The 22,885-nt window shown below is 48.5% G+C and overlaps 1 protein-coding gene and 1 long non-coding RNA gene across 3 annotated transcripts in view; one reads left to right on the forward strand and one right to left on the reverse strand.

Annotated features, from left to right (window-relative positions):
- Ninj2 (ninjurin 2) lies at positions 1-12,540 on the reverse strand. 2 transcript variants are annotated; one of them, XM_027429303.2, is made up of 4 exons: positions 12,475-12,540; positions 1,967-2,198; positions 1,322-1,506; positions 1-352 (listed from the first exon to the last, which is right to left on the reverse strand). In XM_027429303.2, the coding sequence occupies exons 1-3, from the start codon at positions 12,529-12,531 to the stop codon at positions 1,340-1,342; spliced, it is 456 nt and encodes a 151-aa protein (XP_027285104.1). In that variant the 5' UTR covers positions 12,532-12,540; the 3' UTR covers positions 1-352; positions 1,322-1,339. The 2 variants fall into 2 exon arrangements, with proteins under 2 accessions (XP_027285104.1, XP_027285103.1); XM_027429302.2 differs by lacking the exon at positions 12,475-12,540 and adding an exon at positions 7,593-7,808.
- LOC107978382 overlaps positions 8,630-22,885 on the forward strand; it is a 21,550-nt gene continuing 7,294 nt past the window's right edge. The window contains exons 1-2 of the long non-coding RNA XR_003487648.2: positions 8,630-8,766; positions 16,261-16,427. This is a non-coding gene — a long non-coding RNA (uncharacterized LOC107978382). The remainder of the gene's footprint in view (positions 8,767-16,260; positions 16,428-22,885) is intronic.

Genomic DNA, 22,885 nt, shown 5'->3' on the forward strand with positions numbered 1-22,885 from the left:
TCAATTTTTAGATATTTTTTATAGATAGATTCCCATTTTGCAGGAAGGGACAGTTGAGGCTTGGAGCAGAGGGAAGGAATGCGGTGGAACCAGAGTCTGCGGGCCGTGTAGACGGCCTTACTTAGCAGAGTCATTTACTGTTGCTGGAGGGAAGGGTGGCTGTTGCAGAGGCTGAGCTCAGGCCTTCAGACCAAGACGCAATTACATCATCCAGTAAAACTGCACAATTCAGGTGCTGCAGGCAGGAAGTGGGGGCATTTTTGTTGCCCTTGAAGCTCTCCTGGAGGCTGTGGGATGTGCTAGTTAGCCTGACGGGTCGGGGACAAAGGCTGAAGCAGTCCAGACCCAGTTCCTGTCAAGAGAGTAGACAGACAGAAGACAATGAAAGGGTGGGGCTGAATGAGGCTCCTCAGACTGGGTTTACACCCAATCCACCAGGTGAAGAAAGTAAAGAATGGTGTCATTCAGCAACCTGGAGTGGGGCCTGAAGGGCACTTCCCAGCCAACTCGGAGGGAGCATTGTGGATGCTGCTGCAGGCTCACCCATTAGCCACATTGGTCCTCCACTCTACCCTAAGCTGTGGGGACAAAAGTCTACCTAAAAATGGGCTGGGTGTGGCACACCCATCATCCTCGGTTACATAGGGAGTTTAAGTCTAATCTGGGTTACAAGACAGTCCCTGAAAACAAACAGCAGAAGAACTGAAGGATGGTCACTTCTTCAGGCCTCAGGCAGGCCTCACTAAGTCCCCCTCATGGTCATGTACTGACTTGTGGGAGGCTCGAGCCTGTAACCCAGCACACATGGTGCATGTACCGTGGAAGGCCCATGCTTTAAACCAGCACTCAGCGTGAATGAACTATTGGATGCTGACGTCTACTTACCAGGCCTCAGGGTGCTCGTACTCTGGGGGCGGGGTGGGGCGGGGTGGGGGTGGGGGCTGCTTATAAACAAGCACTAATTGTGAAAGTTCTGTTGGAGGCTAACATTTGTGTACCTCTGGTACCAACACTTACTGCACATGTACTGTTGTTGGCTCATGGATTTACCACAGCATTCGTGGTACATGAGCAATGAGAGACTTACACATAAACCTTATTACAGGTTTTTCTTTATAAGAAAGGAAAACACCCCTCATGGTGCACCACTCAATTTGCATGTACTGTGAAAGGCCCATCAGCCCTTCCAGAACTCCCTTGTCCACAGGCCTATAGAGCTTCCCCCTTGGTGTGGGGAGGGAGAGCCCTCTTACTCCGACCACCAGAGGCAGAGGTCAGTTGTGAGCCCTTGGATCTGAGGTCCTCTGGGCCTCCACCTCACCTGGGACCTAGGTAGGAATTAAACAGGATTGCTGGAGGTCCTGGCAGCCATGGAGCCTGTCTTGTGTGCCCCAAAAGCAGTGATAAAAATGTTGATGACCACAGTAATGAAGACCAAGGTGGTGGCAGCATTGTTGAGCTGGTTTAGACGCCATTGGTTTTCTACGTTATTCAGGTTCAGCCTGGCTGTGGAGACAAGGAGATCAGGGTGGGTGGACAAGGGTCAATCTAGCAGGGCTGGAGCCAGGAGCTTCCCTCTCCCCACCCATGAATTTGGAGAACAACAGGAAGAAATCATCACTGGACTTAAATGTGTGTGGGTCTTCTGGCCGGCGTATGAGGTATTCACAGTGTGCGTCATAGAAAGGGAATTGGGAACAAAACCATCTAAGAGGGAGGTATGCTTACAATATAAATGACTGTCACCAGCTAGTGGGGTCAGCCATTCAGCAGATGTCCAGGAGTGCCCATCCACGGGATATGAAGAGAAAGGACAAGAGGAGCCCTCACTGTTGGATCTGTTTCTTGGAGGGGTAGAGGACTGATTCTTTTAGGTGGCTGGTAAATTTCACGTGGGATGCAGGGGCCTTTCCTACCACCAGGGGGCACCAAGGCAGAAAGTCTGACTGCAGGCTGTGCTCCTTACCAATGACCACAAGAAGAATGCCAATGACTATTTGCAGGAGCAGAGAGACACTGATGAGGGCGATGAGGGTGGTGTAGTACTGCGAGGATGGCCCCTGCTCCAGCACCACTTTCAGCCTCGTGGCATTGGACATAAAGAGCGCCACATCCAGCATGCTCTCTGCCACACTCTTCTTGGTGGCGTAGTGGTTCATATTCAGAACCTGGTTCCCTCGGGGATTGGAGTGGCCACGCTGTAAGAGAGGAGATTCTGGTAAAGGGGCTGCAAGGGAAAGAAGACAGGGGTTTTAGTACTCCTCCCAAAGGGTGACAGCGATGGCCTCCTTGCTCAGCTTACGACCTGAAACCAATGAAAAGTTAGATGGATGAGCAGTTGGATGAATGGATTGCTGGATGGAATCTCTTTGGACCACTAAGCTCCGAATTAACTAAAGCTGCACTGTGATATCTGCTTCACAGAGAGTCTTTTACACCTTCACATAGTCAGATGAAGAAAGACAACAGAAGGCGTTCTGTGGTCATGGGTGAAATAGAAATGACACTTCTTCCGGAATAGCTGGCCCTACCCTAGCCATTCCTAGAGCTTCAACCCCACTCCAGCATGCACTGATTGTCAAACATAGGCTGTTAGAGAAACTCATGTACACAGCAATGCATACTCATTGAAAGCTCTTAGTTTTAAAAATTATTTTGGGAGACTGGGGTGTAGCTCAGTAGTACAGTGTTTCAGAGCATGCCCAAGGCCCTAGTTTCAGTTCCTGCCACTGCTGAAATAAATTATTTTTTAAAAATATTTTAAAATGAAATTATTTTTGAGCTATAAAATAAATATCTTGTTCTTCCAAAGCCACTAACTCCAAACGATGAAATCACAATGTAAGCCATATGTGAACCTCTGATTTGGACCAGGAAAGTCAGAGGGGATGCTGCAGGATCTCTGTAATCACTCAAGAGGACTTGGGAGATCAATTGGCATTGATGCTTTGGGCATTTGAAGCAAGAAGAGACCAGAAGCAGGGGGACTCCAGTGGTATGATGCCATAGGGCCTGAGGGTGTCCACCTGTAATCCTAGAACTAGGAAGGCAGGGTGTCTTAGGATTTCTATTGCTGTGAAGAAACACCATGACCATAGCAACTCTAAAAAAGGAAAACATTTAATGGGATGGCTTTCTTACAGTTCAGAGGTTCAATCCATTACCATCACACTGGGACATGGCAGCATGGAAGCAGATATGGTGCTGGACAAGGAACTTAGACTTCTACATCTTGATCTGCAAGCAACAGGAAGTGAACTGAATCCCACACTGAGTGTAGCTTGAGCATAGGCGACCTCAAAGGCCTCCCCCAACAGTGACACATTTCCTCCAACAAGGCCACACCTACTCCAACAAAGCCATACCTCCTAATAGTGCCACTCCCTTTGGGGATCACTTTCTTTCAGACCACCACACCGGTAAGAAGAGCAGGAGTTTGAGGCCAGCCTGAGATATATGAGACTCTGTCTCAAAAACACAAGGGTCAGTGAGATGGCTCAGTAGGCAAAAGTACTTGCTTCAGTGATGTGGGATGTCCTTCGTAGGCTGTGAATATGTGTTGCTTTTATTGATTGATGAATAAAGCTTTTCTGGCCAATGGCTTATCAGAGTAAAGCCAGGCGGGAAATCTAAACAGAGATAGAGAGAAAGAGTAGGTGGGATGGAGGAGACAGCAGGTAGCGGTCAGGGAGGCAGGATGCCAGGGCGTCACTGGTAAACCACTGCCACGTGGTGATACACAGATTAGTAGAAATGGGTTAATTTATAAGAGAGAGAGCTAGCCAGTAATAATTCTAAGCCATTGGCCAAACAATGATAAATATATATTAAGTCTCTGAATTGTTATCTTATAAGCAGCTGAGGGGACCTGGTGGGCAGAGAGAAACTGGTCCAGGGGGACTGGGCAGAATGCATAAAAGCTTCCAAATACATTCGGAGGCCAACGTGGGGCATGGACCCATAGCCCTGAGATTAAGAGTCTCATGTTCTACCGCCTGAGCTAGCTCCAGGATGTACTGTGGATAGATGGATGAACTGGCAGATGGCAGATAAATGTAGGAGAGGGCAGGTATGCGGACTGGGATGGGTGGTGAGAGAGACAAGTTTCAGGGCGTTTGGGTGTTTCTTATACTCAGCATGATTCCAGAAAGTTGTCTATTCTCTTTACATCTTCACATTACTCAGGTGATTAATTATGAAGAGCACATTTGAGAAGGAGAAGCCTGTTCTTCTATCAAAACCTTTGGGCTTTTTTTTAAAAGAAGTTTTATTTATTTATCATGTATGCAGTGGTCTGCCTACATGTATGCCTACAGGCCAGAAGAGGGTACCAGATCTCATTACAGATGGTTGTCAGCCACCATGTAGTTGCTGGGAATTGAACTCAGGACTTTTAGAAGAGCAGCCAGTGCTCTTAACTTCTTAGCCATCTCTCCAGCCCTAAAACCTTTGGGCTTTAAAGTAAGCCAGGAATAGTAGCTCAGATCTGAAATCCCATCACTTGAAAAGCTGAGACGGGACAACTGCCAAGACCACACAGAGAAACCTAGTCTCAAAAAAGAAATAGGGTGGTGTGTGTGGGGGAGCGAGAGAAAAGAAAAGGCAGGAAAAAATTTGAGCTCAATAGGTGGCAGCAGAGAAATCTCAAACAGCACAGACAACAGCAGATAATATCAGTAGTTAAATAAAGGACTTTATTTTATTTATTTATTTATTTATTTATTTATTTATTTATTTTGTTTTTTCGAGACTGGGTTTCTCTGTGTAGCTTTGGAGCCTATCCTGGCACTCACTCTGGAGACCAGGCTGGCCTCGAACTCACAGAGATCCTCCTGCCTCTGCCTCCCGAGTGCTGGGATAAATAAAGGCCTTTATTGAAGGTGAGGAAACCCATGCATTGGGCAGACGCTCAGATAAAAAGATCCTCCATAAAGCAGAGGGGGACTCAGAAAGCCAAAACTCCAGTCTCTTCTGAAGGGCTAGGTTTCTTAAAGTCTCTGAAGTGTTTTTCTTCCCTAATTTAGGGTTGGTCAGTTTGAAGAAAGAAGGGTTGAATTGGTCAGCCACTGTTGTGTAGCATGTGCTAATCTAGTCTTGAACTGGTGGGGCCCTGCCAGTGGGAGAAAAAGCCTGTGGGAGACTAGGAGTTAGATGGAGTCCACAGTAGGCAGACCATCTGGGACAGGGGCCATGGCTAGGCAATGCTTACTAAGGAATAGTCTAACTCCTAGTCTCTCTAGTACTCTCCAGAGGCAGGAGGATCAAGTTGGAGGCTGAGGAGGTGCCTGCCATGCATACACAAAGACCAGAGTTGAGATCCTTGGCACTCACTTGATAACCAGACCCTGGGGAGCAGAGATAGGTGGATTCTGGAGGCTGCTGGCTAGCCAATCAGATCAATTCGGGAGTCCTGGGTGTGGCAGGAGAATGTCTCAAATGAAATGAAGTATGAGGGGGAGAGATGCCCAACTTTGAACTCTGCCCTCCACAAGCATGGACATGCGCATCTCTCACCCACACAAATTTAATTAATCTACAAAATGCTAAAGTATGTTTTATTGGAACATTTGGGTGGCCCTGGTTGCAAATAGAACATTTATTCTTCCCCGAGCTATGTGGAAAAGAGATAGCAGAGAGATGCATTGTTTGAAGGTACTGCCTAGGGGTTAAAAATAGCACCCTGCAAGGAGGTGGTGGTGCACACCTCTAATCCCAGTAGAGAAGGCAGAGGCAGGTGATCTCTGAGGTCGAGGCCATCTTGGTCTACAGAGGGAGTTCCAGGACAGCCAAGGCTACATAGAGAAACCCTGTCTCAAAACAAACAAAAAACGAAATAAACAAAATAGCATCCTCACAACTGTCAGATAATAAGTTAATAAAATCCTTTGCTCCCCTTAAATTGCTAAGCTAGAGCAGCTACCACCACCTTGGATTGCTGGCTTTCTTTTGTTTTCAGGGGGTGAGGGGGAAGCTTTTGTTTCATTCCCCCCAGCATGCAGCTCTCTCCCTGTGCTAAGATCTAGTGGTAATACTTTGTAGCCACAGCTGATAACAATGTACCAATAACTAAAAGGCTAGAAGCCAACTGGGCAAGGACTAGGGAAACTCCAAGGCAGTGAGCCTGTGCCCAGAGCTGTTTTTTGTTTTTTGTTTTGTTTTTTTGTTTTTCGAGACAAATTTTTTGTGTAGCTTTGGAGCCTATCATGGCATTCACTCTGTAGACCAGGCTGGCCTCGAACTCACAGAGATCTGCCTGCCTCTGCCTCCCAAGTGCTGGGATTAAAGGCGTTCGCCACCAACTCCCGGCCAGAGCTGTTTTAAAGCTAGAAGTCTATTATGAATGCAAGGATGTCTTCCTTAATTGTAAAGCACTTTATGAGATTCACATTTATAGAATGATACAGCCAATTCAAAACCCCAAGACTAAAAAATAAAATTGAACACAAAACCCAGAGGCAGAAGAGATGGCTCAGCTGTTAAAAGCACCTACTGCTCTTGCAGATGACACATGTTCCATACTAGCACTCACATAGTGGCTCACAAACCACCTCTAACTCCAGATATAGGTGATCTGGTACCCTCTTCTGGACTCCCCTGATAACCTGAAGACACATGGAGTACTTACATGTAGACAGACAGAACACTCAGACACACACACACACACACACACACACACACACACACACACGTATACACACACCACACACAAAACAGAGTCTTATTACCTAGCCCCGGCTCTCCTCCAACTAGCTATGTAGGCCAGGTTGGCCTCAAACTCACAGAAATCCACCTGCTTTTGCCTCTGAAGAGCTAGGATTGAAGGCATGGGCCGCCATGTCCTGTCCATCTTAAAAACTTAAAAATAAGACCCAACCCAACACCCCCGAGAGAAATGAAAAAGTTCCAAGGCATCCTCTGTTATGTAAGTTTGAGGCCACCCTGGCCCTATAAACCCTGCCTCCCCACACATCACACTAGGCTTCAGAGCCTAGAGAATAATGAGAGAGCTTGTAGACATAGAAGGCAGGGATATTCCTGTCTTTCCTGACCTTTTTCCCCATTGGATTTTGCTGGGGTCTGGCTTGTAGCCAGTGCTGAGGCTAGAGAGGTGGTGACAGATAGGGGGTGAGGACCTGTTGGACCTAGGAAGCCACCCACTCACCCACAGCCTTTAGAAATGAGGTCCAAAGGAGTCTCTGTGTGGGGTCAGGTGGCCTGGCTAGTTAAAAGGGCTAAACCCCCAAAGGCCAATGGTCACTTGGGACACAAGGTTATATGGTAGTCCTGGCCCATTTGGTAAAGGTCTGTTCTGAGTCACTAAAAACAACAACAGATCACCTCACCTGATCAACACTCTCCTACAGACTGCCCCCACCCCTAACTCACACTGAGCTGCTACCCAAGCCCCTCCTTACCTATCCTCCAGTACCTTGCTCCTCCTTCCAAAAATGCAGTTCACTCATGGTTCCAGAGTTGCTAGACTGGGCTAGCCCTAAAAACTTGCAGTGTGCAAGCCTTAATTCAAACCTCTAGCCATGTGTTTGAACATTGACTGTGGGTGGGAATAGGGGGATACTGGAAAGGGTTGGTACCTGGGAAACAGATCTTTCCAAATCTCTGCAAAAGTGTTGTAATTTCTCGGTGTCCTCCCCATTCCTGGTGCTCCTGCGTGTAATTGGGGGGGGGGGGCTTCGCTCGTAAACATCATGCATTCAGCCACCGAGTCCCACCTCCAGCCTCCCGGCCTTTTGTTGCTGTCTCTTTAAGAGCCTGTTTTACTGAGGATGTGGGAGGTGTAGGCCTCTCTAAATTCAGGTCTCTCACTTTCATTTCACTTCACTGAGCTCCTCTCCCCAAGGCCAGTTCTTCCACGTCCACAGGGTGGCGTGCAAGGTTCAAAGAAGCCGCTTGGGTACTGGATGTCAGGGTGATATGTCAGCCCCAAGAAAGTGCCTGTCACCATATGATAGGCCCGGATTGCTGAGGAACTTGGGGACCTGAGCCTGAAGACAACACAAATCAATAGCCTAGAACCTACCAGATACAACTGCCAAGGGACAGTTAAAGAAAACCAGTGCTAGCTGAACCTGGTGGTATTGCCTTAATGCCAGTGTGGGATTGTGAATTTCAGGCCATCCTGGGCCATACAGCAAGATCCCAAAACAAAACAAAGAAATATAAAGAAGCCGGGCCAGGGTGGGGTGATAGATGTGGGAAGCAGTGGACCTGGAGCCTGGGGAGGGAGGAGTAGTCTGAGTTAGTGGCTGTGAGACTCTGGAAGACATTGCTTTGAAGAGGGTCCCCTCTTTGGGTCTTTGCAAGTGAGGAAAAGCCTTTTTTCCTGCCCTCCTGGATGGGATTGGCTGTTCCCCTAAACCCTGCAGTAGAGCTTCCTCTTCCCCTTAGCCTCAAGCCCTCTAGCACTTCCATCAGAGATCTGGCTAAGGGAGGGGCATGGGATGAAGGCCGGTGGTGCCTCAGAAGATCTGGCCCTTTAAGGTCAGAGCCCAGGCGGGTCGGAACAAAGGCCCAGGAATGTGGGCTGGATCAGGGAGCAGAGCCATCCAGCATGAGTCATGCATGTTTCATGGACTCAGAATCCCTAGCTTCTACTTGCCTCAGCCTTTCCTGTGGCCAAGGGACAACATGCAGGGTCCGACTGGAGGCTCAGTTCTACCCAGAGTGTGGGTGCTCAGTTTCCTATCTGCAGAACAGGAGGAAAACCAGGTCCCTGGAGGAGAGGCAGAATGACCCTTCCTCCCAGAGGTAAAGACAGAATACAAGTTGTTCTCTTTCTTTCCTAGTCAGATTGGTCTCACAATGCCCATCTCTTAGGGTCTCAGTAGGGCCTGCTCTCCCCAGCTCTGTACTTTCACTCAGTAACAGTGGGACAGTGAGTCTAGGGTCGAGGAGGCCCTGTTCAAGGTACATAGCCCCAGAGATTCCTGCCAGCCAGGGATGCCTGGGAACCTGAAGGTCACTGTAGTTGGTGTGAGTTGAAACAGGGGGGTTGCAGAGGGAGTAGGGGGTAAATTCAGAGGTCCATTCTGGGGCCCAGAATACCTCCAGGACCTAATAGTTTGTGAGTTTGGTGATTGGGGTGGGTAGGTAGAGGATGAACACATCAAAGGCCTAATTTCCTCCCCTTGCCTCACCTTCCCTATTCCAGCATACCATACTCTTAGCCCTCTTGTCAGGCCCCACCCAACTCCCAAGACTGGGGATCCCATCCCTTCAGGTCAGCTCTGTTATTCAGCCCTTCATCTTTGTTGATCTGTATTCTTGCTTCTTTACAAAACTAAGATGGTCAGGAAGGACTGCTTTTTTTTTTTTTTTTTTTTTTACAGAAAAGTAAACATGTTGTTACATTGTTTGTTGACATTCTGGTTATCAGGGACCATGATGTCCATCAGCTCTTTCTGCTTTTTCTTGGAAACAAGATTACAGGGATGCTGCCTCACAGTGGGAGTGTATGTCACGGAAGTTGGATAAGTAACCGTTCTACCAAGAGACTACAGAGGCCTAGAGCCCAGCACGGTGGGTGCTGCCAGGAGGTACAGGCCCAGAAAGCTGAAGGTGGAGACCAGGGTCCCCTCCCTGATCTGTCAAGCTGAAACATGAGCAGGCCAGATCCCTCAACCAGATCCTCATCCGTGCAAGCAAGGAACTGAGTTCTTTTTTAGCAGAGCCATCTAAGAATGGGGAGGACCCCTCCTCTGGGTGGAGAGTCTCAGGGTTGAGGCTATCTTCTGAGAGGAATTGAAGCCAGGCAGCTGTGGGGCTAGGCCAGAGTAGAGACAGTGAATCACTTTGCCCTATGCAGCTCCAGGCACTGGTGACCTTTGGGTGAGTCATGCCTGTCAGTTTTGAGAAAAGCCATGTGGGCAGTCTTTCTGTGTGTCAGCCCAAACCCAGGTTGTACACAGAGTAGGTCCAAAAGAACCATGACCAATAACAACCTTTCAGTTGGCCTCAAAATGGCAGTCCACCTAGAAGTCAAGCCAGGAGCACCAGCAGGGTTGGTGGTGAGTGCCAGGCTTCCAAAGCCTGATTTCCCACCCCAGGAAAGGGTGGGTCCAGCCCAGACAAAATGGCTGTTTGAATAATGACTTCAGGGGAATTATTCTACTAACCGGCTTTAAATAGGTGTTGGAGGGCTCAGCTGCCCTGACTGAAGCCAACTTGGGAGAGTAATGGGCCTGCTCCACTGTGTTGCACACACTGGAACTGCATGGCTGTGTGGCTTCAACATCCTGGAACCATGTGGCTCTCATGGTTACGGAGGACATAGCTGGCATCTGGCACAGCGTTAAATACAGGACATGAGTCAGCTTAGTTCTCATTTAGTTCTGCAAAGTAGGTGAGAGCGTCACCATCTAGTGAGCAAAATGCAGAGAGCCCAAGGAACTCACCCCAAACCACACAGCAGCGCTTCGCTTCCCCCTCTCTCTGGACTGGAGTCTGTAGTTTAACGGCACCCCATAGTGTCCCAGAAGCAAAAAAAATACTTAGGTTCTAATGATAAACATACAAGCAATGCATGGTGGCACCCGTCTGTAACCTCAGCACTCGGGAGGTTGAGAAGGGAGGAAAGCGAGGACAACCTGGGAAAGAAAGGAAATAAAACAAAGAACCCCAAAGATGAAATGTGTGGCGTGAAATGAAAGAAAGCAATCGGATAGGCTGGTAAGGGCACACTGCTCGATGGAAGTCAAGCCCTCAGCCCCAGTAAAGCTTGCTCCAGGCTTTCCTGAGTCTTCAAGGGCTGTTTCCTCAACCCCTACACTGCTGTGGGAAGAAAGGACACAGGCATGAAGATAAACCTTGGGTTCAAAACGTTAAAAGAAAGCTGGGTGATAGTGGTGCACACACCTTTAGCCCCTGTACTCAGGAGGCAGAGGCAGGTGGCTCTATGGAAGCCAGCCTGGTCTAGAGGGCAAGTTCCAGGACAGCCAGGGCAACAGAGAGAAACCCTGTCTGGAAAAGGAAACAAACAAAAAATGTTAAGAGGGGACTGAGGAGAGAACCTGGGAGAATAGGGTTAACTTCAACTTCTTCAGCTGTGAGAGGTGGGAATATCTGTCCTGTTTGCTGTGAGCAGCTGCAGGGAAGCTCACCTGTAGAAGGCTTGCCTATGATTCATAAGGCTTTGGGTTTGAACCCCAGCAACAAAGGGGAGGGAAAGAGGAGAGAGAGAGAGAGAGAGAGAGAGAGAGAGAGAGAGAGAGAGAGAGAGAGAGAGAGAGACAGAGAGAGACAGAGAGACACACACACACACACACACACACACACAGAGAGAGAGAGAGAGAGAGAGAGAGAGAGAGAGAGAGAGAGAGAGAGAGAGAACTTTCGTTTCTGCTACTAACTGTGGCTTCTGGAACAAACCATTTTCTTCAGTCCTCAGTGACCCCCTGCTATCTGATCCAGAAGCTCTCTGTAAAGTAACTCTTCCCACTATCTCACCTACTGGTGGCCACACATCAGTTGCCTTTGTAAACTATCCCTCTCCCCTATCAGAAGGCTAGTGGCACTGTCAATCAAGGGGCTTTGCTGCTTCCAAATTTAGCCAATCAGATTCTCTTGCTCACAGGAAATTAAATTTGAGAGTGTTCTTTCTGCTCTCCATTCTGCCTTGGGCTTTCTGGAACCTGAGTTTATTGTTCTCTCTCTCTCTCTCTCTCTCTCTCTCTCTCTCTCTCTCTCTCTCCTCCCTCTCTCTCTTTTACCCAGCTTTCCCTAGGGATCCATAAGCAACCCACAGCCTTCTAGTGAACACTTTGTTTTGCTGAAGTGCCACAGATAATCCCAATCTTACAGGTCTCTAAAACATTGCTTTGACAAGCTAGAAATAATAATTTTTAAAACTCCCATTTGGCTGTAACAAAAGGTTTATTTCTAGATGAGAGATGACAGCTCAGTGACGGAGGGCTTGCCTAACATGTACAACCCTGGGTCCAATTTGCAACAAGGAGGGAAATGAGAGAAGGAGGAGAGAAAGAGAAAGAGAGGGAGAGAGAGAGAGAGAGAGAGAGAGAGAGAGAGAGAGAGAGAGAGAGAGGCCCTTGAGAAATGCTGACAACCTCCAATTCAGGATTATACTCCCACATGTGGTCCTACAGGCAATTTAAATAATCTGTTCTGCCTCAGGGCCTGTTCCAGCCCAACTTTTGGTGTAGGCTTAGCTTTTCCACAAGCCCCAGGGACTTGTAATGCATCTCTCTACCATGACTCTGTCCACACCCAAGCCATGCCATACACCAGTCTCCCAAGAAAGGAAATGTTCACACAAGCCCGATGACTCTGTGTAGCTAAGGTCCCTTCTCGAGCACTTGGGCTGCTTCTGGGCCACTCATGGGCCTGTCTCCTACTTCTCTTCCCACCCTTCCCCATGGGGCGGGCTGACAGCTAACAGTCTTGAAGGATCTGCCTGTGCCCCAAGCAGGATGCTGAGAAGCAATGCCACACATTACTCACCCTTTCCTGAACAAACTCCACCCTTCCCACCTGCTTCTGGAGGCCTGTCTGCCCCATGCCCCTGGGGGAGTGCCCGCTCTCCTCTGGATCCCTTCCCCCTGTCTGTGCTGGCCTTTGGTCTTCTTTAAGCCTCTAGATGGCTCCCTCCTCTTTGTCTTCTCCATGCCTTCGGGACAAGATCTCACTGCATAGCCCAGGCTGGTCTTGAACTCAGGACCATTCTACTTCTGCTAGTCTAATGCTTGGATGACAGGATGGCATCGCTATGCCCAGCTACCTTCTCTACCCTTTAGGTCCTCTCTTGCATATTCTTGGGTTGCACAGTGCTTAGCTCCGTGCCTTGTTTGTGTTTGGTGTGCAGTGCATTCTGGGCCTGAGCCTCTGTGTAGCAGACTCGAGACCCTAACTGCATTCTGGGATACTGGGGAAGGAACTTAGGGTCTCAAGTATGCTGCACAGTGCTCATCCAAGTATACTCCCAGCCCAGTATTATTTTACTTTCTTCAGCCCCCCCGCCCCGCAAAAAAAAAAAAAAAAAAAGATCTTTAGGGTGAGGCATTAGGACATCACCTCTGGGACAGGGAGTGGCTTGGGATGTATGTAGGAACATCTGCTCCACCCTAAGGACTGTCTTTTCTCCTCTGGACTCCACTTCGGCTGTGACCCTCATGAAGGGCTGATAGCCCGGGTGCTGTCACTATCTTCAGGCCAAAAACTCACAAAAGCGCAGATTCCTCTGGCCTTCTCCTTGGGGCAGGCCCCATGCCTCCACTGTGCCGCCCTTGGCCTTCCATGCCAAGAGCAGCGGTCTTGCCCTTAAAAATCAACAGCGTCTAATCCGCGGTAGGGCGGGGTGTCTTTTGCGTGTTATTCTGGTGATAATCCCTGACTGGCCCTGAATGCTCCTCCAGCCTTGGGTGCAGCTTCGGTGGGAGGCTCCAGCAGCTCCAGGCAACAGGCCTGGGCCTCCAGGCTGCAAAGTAAGGACGAGGGGCGTGGCCTTCGGGGGAAGGGCTGCGGTGCTGCGGTTGTCCAGCAGGGGAGGCCAAGAAACAGCTCAGAGAGGCCCAGGTTAGCTCAACCCCTCCTGGGCCGGAATCCAAGTCTTCTGATGCCCAAGTGACGAGGGGCCAACAGGGTTGGTTCTTCAGTAGAGAAGGCAGAATGTGTAGGCAGGCTGCAAGGGAGGGCCTGCGTGGGAGAACTCGGCGGGGCCTGCGTACTCTTTCCCGGGAGTTTGTCCACCTCCCCTGCAAACAGAGCTCTGCCTGTGGCCTTCAGGAAAGACTACCCAGAGTGAAGCTAACCGTAGATTTACCACACACAAACTGCCCAAGAATCCATCTGCTCTCCCACGGTACCCACTTCAGACCAGAGCACTTTCCGAGGTTTCAAGACCCATTGGCATTTAGCCCTGGAGTTCACTTTGGCTCTGGGGTTACCCCAAAGCAGTATTCCCCAAGTCCACCCAGCCCACCTCTGCTGACTGTAGGTAGATCAGCTTTTTAAGTGTCATGTAAAAGAGTTAACATGTAAACAGTAACAGTCGAATATAGACAGTGCTGCTTGCTGGGCATAGCTTTCATACTGAGTGTAACTAGTGCCCGGTTTCTAAGTGAAGAAATCAGCTGCCCGAGCCACCAGATATGAAGGGCCGTGTGCCCATCCGGACATCCTTAAGCCTGGGCTCTTTCTTGTGTATGGTTCTCAGCAGCAGCAGCTGGAAGCGCACAGAAACAAAGGTGCTGGGCTGAAAGATCACGTACTTCCCTTTAGTGTGGAGGTTTGGGCCCCAACAGGGGTGGGGGCTGGGCAGGTAGCCTCTAGGGTTCATGGCTGAATCAGACACTCAAAGGGAGATGCACCCAGGGGGTATGAGGCCCCCTGTCTGACCCTGACTCCTGGCTGCACTGGAGGCCTCCTCGTTTCTAAGTGCCTGCCCCACACAGTTTCGTTTTCTATTTAACTCATCGAATAGCACCAATTTTTACAGAAAACCCAGGGTCAGAGCAGTTCAGCATTGTTGCCCAGGATCACCCAGCTTTTAAGTATTAGAGTTATTGGGATTTGAGTCCTGGAAGGCTCTAGGACCCGGGTCCTTAAGCCACTACACCAAACAGGCCTGGAAACATGTCACAAGCCTCAAAGGGCCTGGTATGGTGGCTCACACCTTCAATCCCAGTGCTTAGGAGGCTGAGGCAAGAGGACTGTTTAAGGCTAACCTGGACCACAGAGGGTGTTCTAGTTCAATCTGGGCTTCAAGACTTTCAAAACACAAAGAAACACTCAAAGATAGAATCAGTCTAAAGTATTTTTAATGTAGTATTTCTAGATCTTTCCACAGAATAATAAATTAAATTAAACCTTGGGTTTTTTTTGGGGGGGTTGTTTGTTTGATTGTTTTTCAAGACAGGGTTTCTCTGTGTAGCTTTGGAGCCTGTCCTAGAACTCTCTCTGTAGACCAGGCTGGCCTTGAACTTAACTGAAATCCACCTGCCTCTGCCTCCCAAGAGCTGGGATTAAAGGCATGAGCCACCACCACCCAGCCTGTGTTTCTTTCTCTGACCAATAGGTCAGGATGGTCTGGAAGCTTCTGTCACCTATACCCATTATAGCCACACTATTGCCTTGCTTAAGAGAGCCCGAGGCTCCTTTTTCTTTTCTTCTTCTCCGCCCTCATGGGCACTGAGGTCTCATGGATGCTGAGAAGCGCTCTATCACACCGAGGTACATCTTAAGCCTCTGAGCCACTTGTTTTCTCAAAGCCTTGATGGAGAACCTAAATCCAGATAGAAACCCAAATCCAGAACAAAAAGCATGAGCTAAGAAAGAAAGAAACATAAGACTTTGTCTCCCAACAGCAACAAAACCAGAAGTTAATTATGAAGCCCAATGTCAACATTGCACATGGTGGTGAGAGTGAGTTTGGCGGGTACCCACTAGAACATACATTTCAAAAGGCAAGAATTTTTTGCTTGGAGTGTAAGGCAATTAGAACAAGAAGTAATAACAGTTTCTGGCTATGTAGTCCAGGTGAGAAGGCCCCACGGAGGAGATGGTATCTGACAGCCTGATGGGAAAAGGGGAAGGTGCTGAATTTCCCACCCCGCCCAGCCCTGCAAGAGCCTGCCAAGGTGACTATTCAGTCCAGTTTAACAAACACATGTCCTGCTCCTATCATGTGCAGGCATTGAGGATGCAATAAAGATTCCTGCCTGCCTCATAGTCCTCTTCTCCTAATTTCCCCAAATGGCAAGGTTTAGCAGGGAATCAAGTATACAAAGTAGGAAGCCCAGAGATGAAAGACCCTTCATCTCACCGCAATGGGGAAGCTTCAGAGACTGTGTACGGCTCACTGCTACAGTACCTCGCTGGACATGGCAAATGAATGCATTCATTCCAAAAAGGCTTAATAGACAGACTGAAGAGGAGTTGAGCTCTGTGACCCTCTCCAATGGAGGATCTTCATGGCTCAACAAGGAATACATGAGTGTGTACTGCAGCATCCTTGGTCCTGGCCGTGGATGAGCTAGATTATAGATGAGACAAAGAGAGAAGGGTACTGGGAACCCTGAGTCAAAGCTGGGGTAAAAACAGTCCTAAAGGGGGGCCCTGTGACTGACCTGCCAGCATGAGTCAGCAGGACTGTGCCACTTTCCATCAATCAGAAGACGCCTTTCAGGACCCAGACCCAGCCTCTGTGGATTGCCCTCATCCAGCCCTCATCCCTTCCCCTCCTAGAAGTGCAGCTAGAGACCTCACATGGTGACTCCCTTCCTTTCTCAGGATTCCAGTGCCACCGTGAGATGCAAAGACACAGTCACCGGTCCCACACCTTCACTCTGTAGGACACCTCTGATGTGGCAGACAAAGAAGAAAATCAAAGGGGGAATGAACAAGCAAGCAACAGCAAAGTTGTGTGTAGAGCCAGTGATCTGACTTGAGCCCACCTTGTAAGTCTTTGCTGGGTGACTGTGGTAATGTACTGTTTATGATTTATTAAAGCCACTGGAGATCAAAATAGCAAAGCAGCCACACAAGTTAGCTATAGAAGCTAGGCAGGGGCGGCACACACCTTTAATCCCAGGACTCAGGATTAAGAGGTAGATGGATCTCTGTTGGTTCAAGGCTACACTTGGCTACACGTAATTGATCCAGTCTTAAAAGAAACAGCGTTAGGGAGGTGGAGACAGGAGTGATATGGCTGGGTGGAGAAAGGAATATAAGGAGCAGGAGACAGGATCTGAGAGCCTTTGGCCTCTGAGGATTCCTGGAGACAGGATCAGCCATTTCAACTGGGTAGAGGTAAGATCTAGTGGCTTGGCTGCTTTGCTTTGCTGATCTCCAGCTTGAAGCCTGAACCCCCAATATCAGTCTCTGGGTCTTTTATTTTTCATGTTACAGGTGACCCTCTGACTTGAGCCTGCCTACATGTCTTTGCTGGGTAACCTCAGGTTGCCATGAAGCCTTGCTGCTTCTTCATTTCTTGTTGGGTGAAGGAATCTTCTGGAAGCCTTCCCTCTCATCAGAAACCAGTATAGGCCTAGTCTGTCAAACACTTAACACAGTAGTTTACTAACCAAGGTCAAGGGAATCCTATGGGAAACAACACAGGATCAAGCTCTGGCAAACAGGCTGCTTCTCCTTCTTCCAGTCATCAGGACTGAAATGGAAGTTTGTGCATAGGAGAGGCTGCCTCTCGCCTACTGAGCTACATCCCTAGCCTGGTCCTTACAGCTGAGACACAGTCCCATGAGGCCCTGGCCTCAGCATTAGTAGCTGAGGGTGACCTTGAGCTCCTGATCCTCCTATCTCTACCTTATAAGTGCTGGGGTAGCAGGTGTTCATCACTATGACTGTTAGCCAGGTTGCCTTGAATTCCTGGTCTCAACAACCCTCCTGCCTCCACCTACCGAGTAACTGGGATTATAGGAATGCACTTCTATCTCGGCCTGATTGTGGCCTCTTAAAATTTCATTTATTTATTTATTTATTTTGATATGAGTGTTTACCTCTATGTGCCAAGTGCATGCCTGGTATCATCAGAAGCCAGAAGGGGACATCAGATCCCCTGGAATTGGAGTTTACAAATGTTTGTGAATTACCATGTGGGTGCTAGGAAACGAGCCTGAGTCCTCTGGAAGGGTATCAAATGCCCTGAACTACTGAGCCATCTCTCTAGCCTCAGTATGCCATCTTTTCAAATAAATAAATGTATTTATTTATTGGGGAGGAATGCAAGTGTGGAGATCAGAGGACAACTTTTGGGAGTTGGTTCTTGCTGTCCACCTTGTTGAAGCAAAGCTTTTCTCATTTCTGAGCTGTACCTTGTTCTCCAGGCTAGCCTCTGACTTTCCTTTCTGTCTTGACTGCACTGTAGGAATGCTGGAGTTACAGATGCACACCATTGTATCTGGTTTTTTTCACATGGGTCTCAGGTCAGCTGGCTCACATGGCAAATGCTTTTACCTGCTGATCCATCTCACCAGCTCTGCAGCTCTTTAATAATTTTGTTGACTCAGCATTATGTCCTTGCTTCCCTCCTTCCTTCCTCCCTTTTTAAATTTTGTTTTGTTTTTGAGACAGGGTTTGTCTGGATAGCCCTGACTGTCCTGGCATTCTCTCTGTAGATCAGGCTGGCCTTGAACTCAGAAATCTGCCTGCCTCTGCTTCCAGAATGCTGGGATTAAAGGCGTGAACCACCACACTTGGTTCTTTCAAATCCCCCATATACATCCTCTATTCATCTTTCATCCAAACACTCTGAGGAAATCTTAGAGAGCTGGGAGGTAGAAGAGTCAAAATTTGGACCCAGGTCTGTCTGAGGTCAGTGTTCCAAACTCCTAACCTTTGAACTATTCTGACTGTCATTTACAGCTCTTGGTCTTTTGCCTTGGTCATGGAAGATTGGAGTTCTGGGGAAGTCAGTTTTCTAGTGCCCAGCATAGTGTCTGGCCAGTAGGTATACTAAGGTGTGGATGATAGATGGATGGATGGATGGATGCAGAATCACCTGTGCATTCTGATTGCACTGGCATTCTGGAGGTTTCTCTGCAGCCCAGGGCAGTGCCCCAGGGTAAGGAGTCAGATGTCAACCCTTCATGCCCTCACCTTCTAAAAATACTAAGAACCATGAGCCCTGCTTGTCACCACACTGCTATCTAGTTGTCCTGTACAGTCCCTGTCTGCCTCCTAACACCTGCTCCCATGAGCCTTCTGCTTGACAGCTGCCCCACCGTCCCATGACTTTCCTGCAAGACCAAGGCCAGATTTGTCTAATAGAACTTTTGAGCACCCAGGCAAGGGCAGCTCCTCAGGCTGGACTTCGGGACACACTAAGGCAGGTTTGGGCTTGCAAGTGAAAGCCAGCCCTTCTTTGACCAGGGCTCTATTTCCATGTGTATGTCCTGTTAGTTTATGTAGAGTTTGACCCCTAGCCCATTTGACCCCTAGCCCCTAGCTGTGGGCATTCAGGACACTGGAGTGGAGACTTGCACTGACTCTTAGTTGCCATGTGACTTGGGACCTCTGTTAGTTACCTGCTAAAAAGGGGATAATAATATTACAAAAGAGTGATGTTATCATCCTATTTATAAATATATCTATTTATATGTATATATAAGCCTGATAGGATATAGACTGAAATGTAATGGTCTTATCTCTAGGCTATGCCCAAGACAGATTTTTTTTTTTAAATTTTATTATTTTATGTGTATAAGTGTTTGCAGCATGTGTATCTGTCCACCATATGTATATCTGGTGCCTCTGGAGTCCAGAAGAGGCACTGGATTCCCTGAAATTGGGAGTTTCAGACAGCTTTGAGCTGCCATGTAGGAGCTGGGAATTGAACCCCGAGTCCTCTGAAAGAACAGCAAGAGTTCCTAACCAGTGAGCCATCTCTTCAGCCCCCATGAACACATTCTTTTATTCTTTTGCTTTCTCTCTTTTCTTCTTGTTTATTGATTGGTACTGCGAATTACACCCAGAACCTGTGCCTACTGGGCACATGCTCTACCAAGCTCCCACATTGTGTTACATAGTTACTTTTCTTGTTGACTGAATACCTGCTAAGGAGCAACTTAAAGGAGAGAAGCTTTGTCCTGGCTCACAGTTTGAGAGCATGATCTGTCATGGCAGGGAAGACTTGGCATTGGGACCATGGCACAGCTGGTCACCTTGTGTCCATACTCAGAAGGCAGAGGAGACGAACAGTTACTCAGCATTCATCTGAGACCCAAGGCAACTGTCAAGCAAGAGGCCAAAGGGGGCAGGTGCTGGGTGAGCAGACAGGGACGGTACAGGAGCAATTGGAGCATTGTGCAGTGACAGGCAGGGCTCAGTTCCTCTATATTTTTAGAAGGTGAGGGCATGTGAGGTTGATATTTGCCTCCTTACCCTGGGGCACTGCCCTGGGCTGCTGGGCCTCAGTCTGGTGCTGCCTGCATTTGAGATAGGTCAGTCTTTCCAACTCAGTTAAACCTTTCCGGGAACACAGATATGGTAGCTGTTTCCATGACAATTCTAAATCTAGTTACGTTGGCAATTAAGATGATCTTACATGCTTTTTCCTCAATGAGTGAGTTATTTATTTACTTATGTGTGGGTGGAGAAATTAAAGGACAACTTCCAGAGGTGATTTTCTTTCAACCAGGTGGTTCCCAGGGATCCCACCAGGTAGTTAGGCCTGGCAGCACCAGGTAGTTAGGCCTACCTTTACTCAAAGAGCCTTCTTGCCAGCCCGATGTTTTGCTTTGTTTTTAAGTGTTAAAAAAAGCCAGATATGGGACTGTTGATACAGCTCATGGGTAAACCACTTATCTAACGTGTTTGAGGCCAGGAAGGTAGCACACACTCGGAATACCACCCCTTAGGAGGCAAAGAAAGGTAGGTCATGAGTTTGAGAATAGCACGGGTTACAATTTGAAACCTTGTCTCCAAAAAGAAAGAAAAAAATGATGACAAGAGGTACTACACCAAGTGTCTCCGGGGTCTGTCTCAGGGCTGCCTTCCTGAGCAGGTCCAGAGAAGCCAGCAGTCCTCTTGCAGTGCAGGAGAGAAGGGTTAGGGATCTCCAGCAAAGAGGACCTCAGGTCCTGGGGAAGCCAGTGTCCACTGTGTTCATGTCCTGGCCCAAAGCTGTTCTCTAGACACTGAGAACTCCCAGCCTAGGCTAGCTCCATCCTTCCCTTTGGGAAGTGAGGAGGTTCCTTTCTCTCAGTCCATGGTTCCTGCAAGGCTGAAAGGTCTTGGCTCATTTCTCAAGAGCCAGGATTAAGGAACAGTGAAAAGCACAAATTTAGACACCTTCAGAGCTGGAAAGGGCTAACCCCACTTCAAGGCATTTGGTTTCCAGCTGTGGGCACTTTCCTTGCAGTGGGGTATTGCTTGCAGCCTGTGTCCAGCCTTGTTCTATAAACAAAGAAATATTCAACAGTGAGGGAACTTTCTACCATCAACCAGCAGGTGTGCTGAAACCAGAGCACTGGCTTCCATAGCACCCACCAAATATCCTTCCCAGGCTGGAGCTGTAAGCTCTGGTTGAGGCAGCCCTCTTGTAGTATCTTTCATCTCTGTGACTGTTCTCAGAAAGGAGTCACTGTTGCCCTTGTGGGATGCCATTCCTCGGGCTCTAGAGATGTGGAGAGGCATTTAGATCTGCATGGAAGGAGCCCACCCATCCCAGCTCTAAGCCCTAATTGCCTGCAGATAGTAGAACTACCTAGAATGGAGATGCTATAGCAACAGACAAACATAACCAAAGGGAAACTGTCATTATGATCTCCTGGAGACTCTGTCAGGAGTAAGTCCTGGCCTGGCTCCAAGACAAAACCAGAGTGGGTCAGAGGTCAGAGTTGGATCTTCAGGAGAGGCTGCACGGCCTGATGTCTGGAATTTTTTTATTTATTTTTTATTGTGAAGGGCCTTGTGGCAGTGTCTGGCTGCCCAGGCCTCAGAGACAGAACAATTCCAGTTAAATTAGCAACTGGAAACACAAGAGGTGCCAAATATATGGTGAGATACTCAGGAAGAAAGGGCATTTGCACGTGGGTGAACTTACAGATTCACAGTCACCTGGGAACTGGAGCCAGGCTGCATTTAAGGATAATGCAAGCCCAGGACCTCGGACCCGGTAGAGTGAAGTCATGCTTAGGGCTATCTGGCCAGTAATACCTGGAACCCAAAGGAGAAGCCCTAGGCTTTCCAGCTTTGCTGCTTTGAGAGCTGGCCTCTCACAACTGCTTTTCCCCCCCCTCTCTTTCCTCTTCCTCTCTGGGAACACCCCAGCTAGCTCTCCAGCCTTGGGCCTCTGCAGCTAAGGGCTCAAGCATGTCACAGGCATAGAATACATATTTGTAGGATAGTCAGCCATCTGGTTCCCACTGTTGGGGATGCTCTTTGCCCTTTGGACCACCACCAAGTAGGTGCTGCCTTTCTGGAAGAAGGTCCTTTCCACCATGAGGGTTTTGAAGATCTGTGTCTGTGCCAACTGGTCAGTTCCCACCCTAGACCTCCCAGGTGGCTCAGTGTGCCGATGCCATGTTGCCATGTACTGACAACTAACACATTGTGAGATGTGGGAGGAAGAGCTCGCCATTCTGGTTTTAGTCTTTTTGAGAGTCCCAATATGGAACCCAGTTTGGCCCCAACACTATCCTCCTGTCTCAGCCTCCGGAGATTACAGTCTTGCAAACTATCTTGCTAGCTCCCTGACCCCTTCTCCTCCTCCTCTTCTTCCTCTTCCTCCTCCTCCTCCTCCCCCTCCTCTTCCTCCTCCTCCTCCTCCTTTTTCTTCATGACAGGATTTCTCTGGGTAGCTCTGGCTGTCCTGGAACTTGCTCTCTACACCAGACTGGCCTCGAACTCACAAAGATTCACCTGCCTCTGCCTCCTGAGTGCTGGGATTAAAGGTGTGCGCCACCACCACCCAGCCCCAGGCCCATTCTTTAGATGTGAAACTGTGGGTCCAGTTCATTAAGGGGTGCCTTGGAGGTAGTTTTTCCTACACTTCCATGTGATATAGTAGGCAGGCCTCTGGGGGTCAGGGGTGGACCTCCCAGCCTTTGAGAAGTAAAACTAACTTACAAGAGAGTAAAATAGGGGAATGAGGGCAAGTCCCCATTGTGAAAGACCCCTTGTGTCTTTAGTAATAGTTCTCTTTTTGGGGCTGAGACTCAAAGCCTCCCCCACACCCAAGATCCCTCAAAGTGGCAGCGTTGTCTGGGCATATTATTTTTTAGTCTTAGGATGAAGGAAACTTAATAAGTATGGCATGAAATTCATAAGCCTTAAAACAGTAGCTCTCAATTTGTGGGTCACAGCCTCTTTGGGGTCGAATGGCTCTTTCACAGGGGTCACCTAAGACCATCAGAAAACAGATTAGGATTCATAATAGTAGCAAAATTACAGTTAC

Source organism: Cricetulus griseus, chromosome 8 (genome assembly GCF_003668045.3).
Source record: "Cricetulus griseus strain 17A/GY chromosome 8, alternate assembly CriGri-PICRH-1.0, whole genome shotgun sequence".
In the NCBI taxonomy this organism is placed as follows: domain Eukaryota; kingdom Metazoa; phylum Chordata; class Mammalia; order Rodentia; family Cricetidae; genus Cricetulus; species Cricetulus griseus.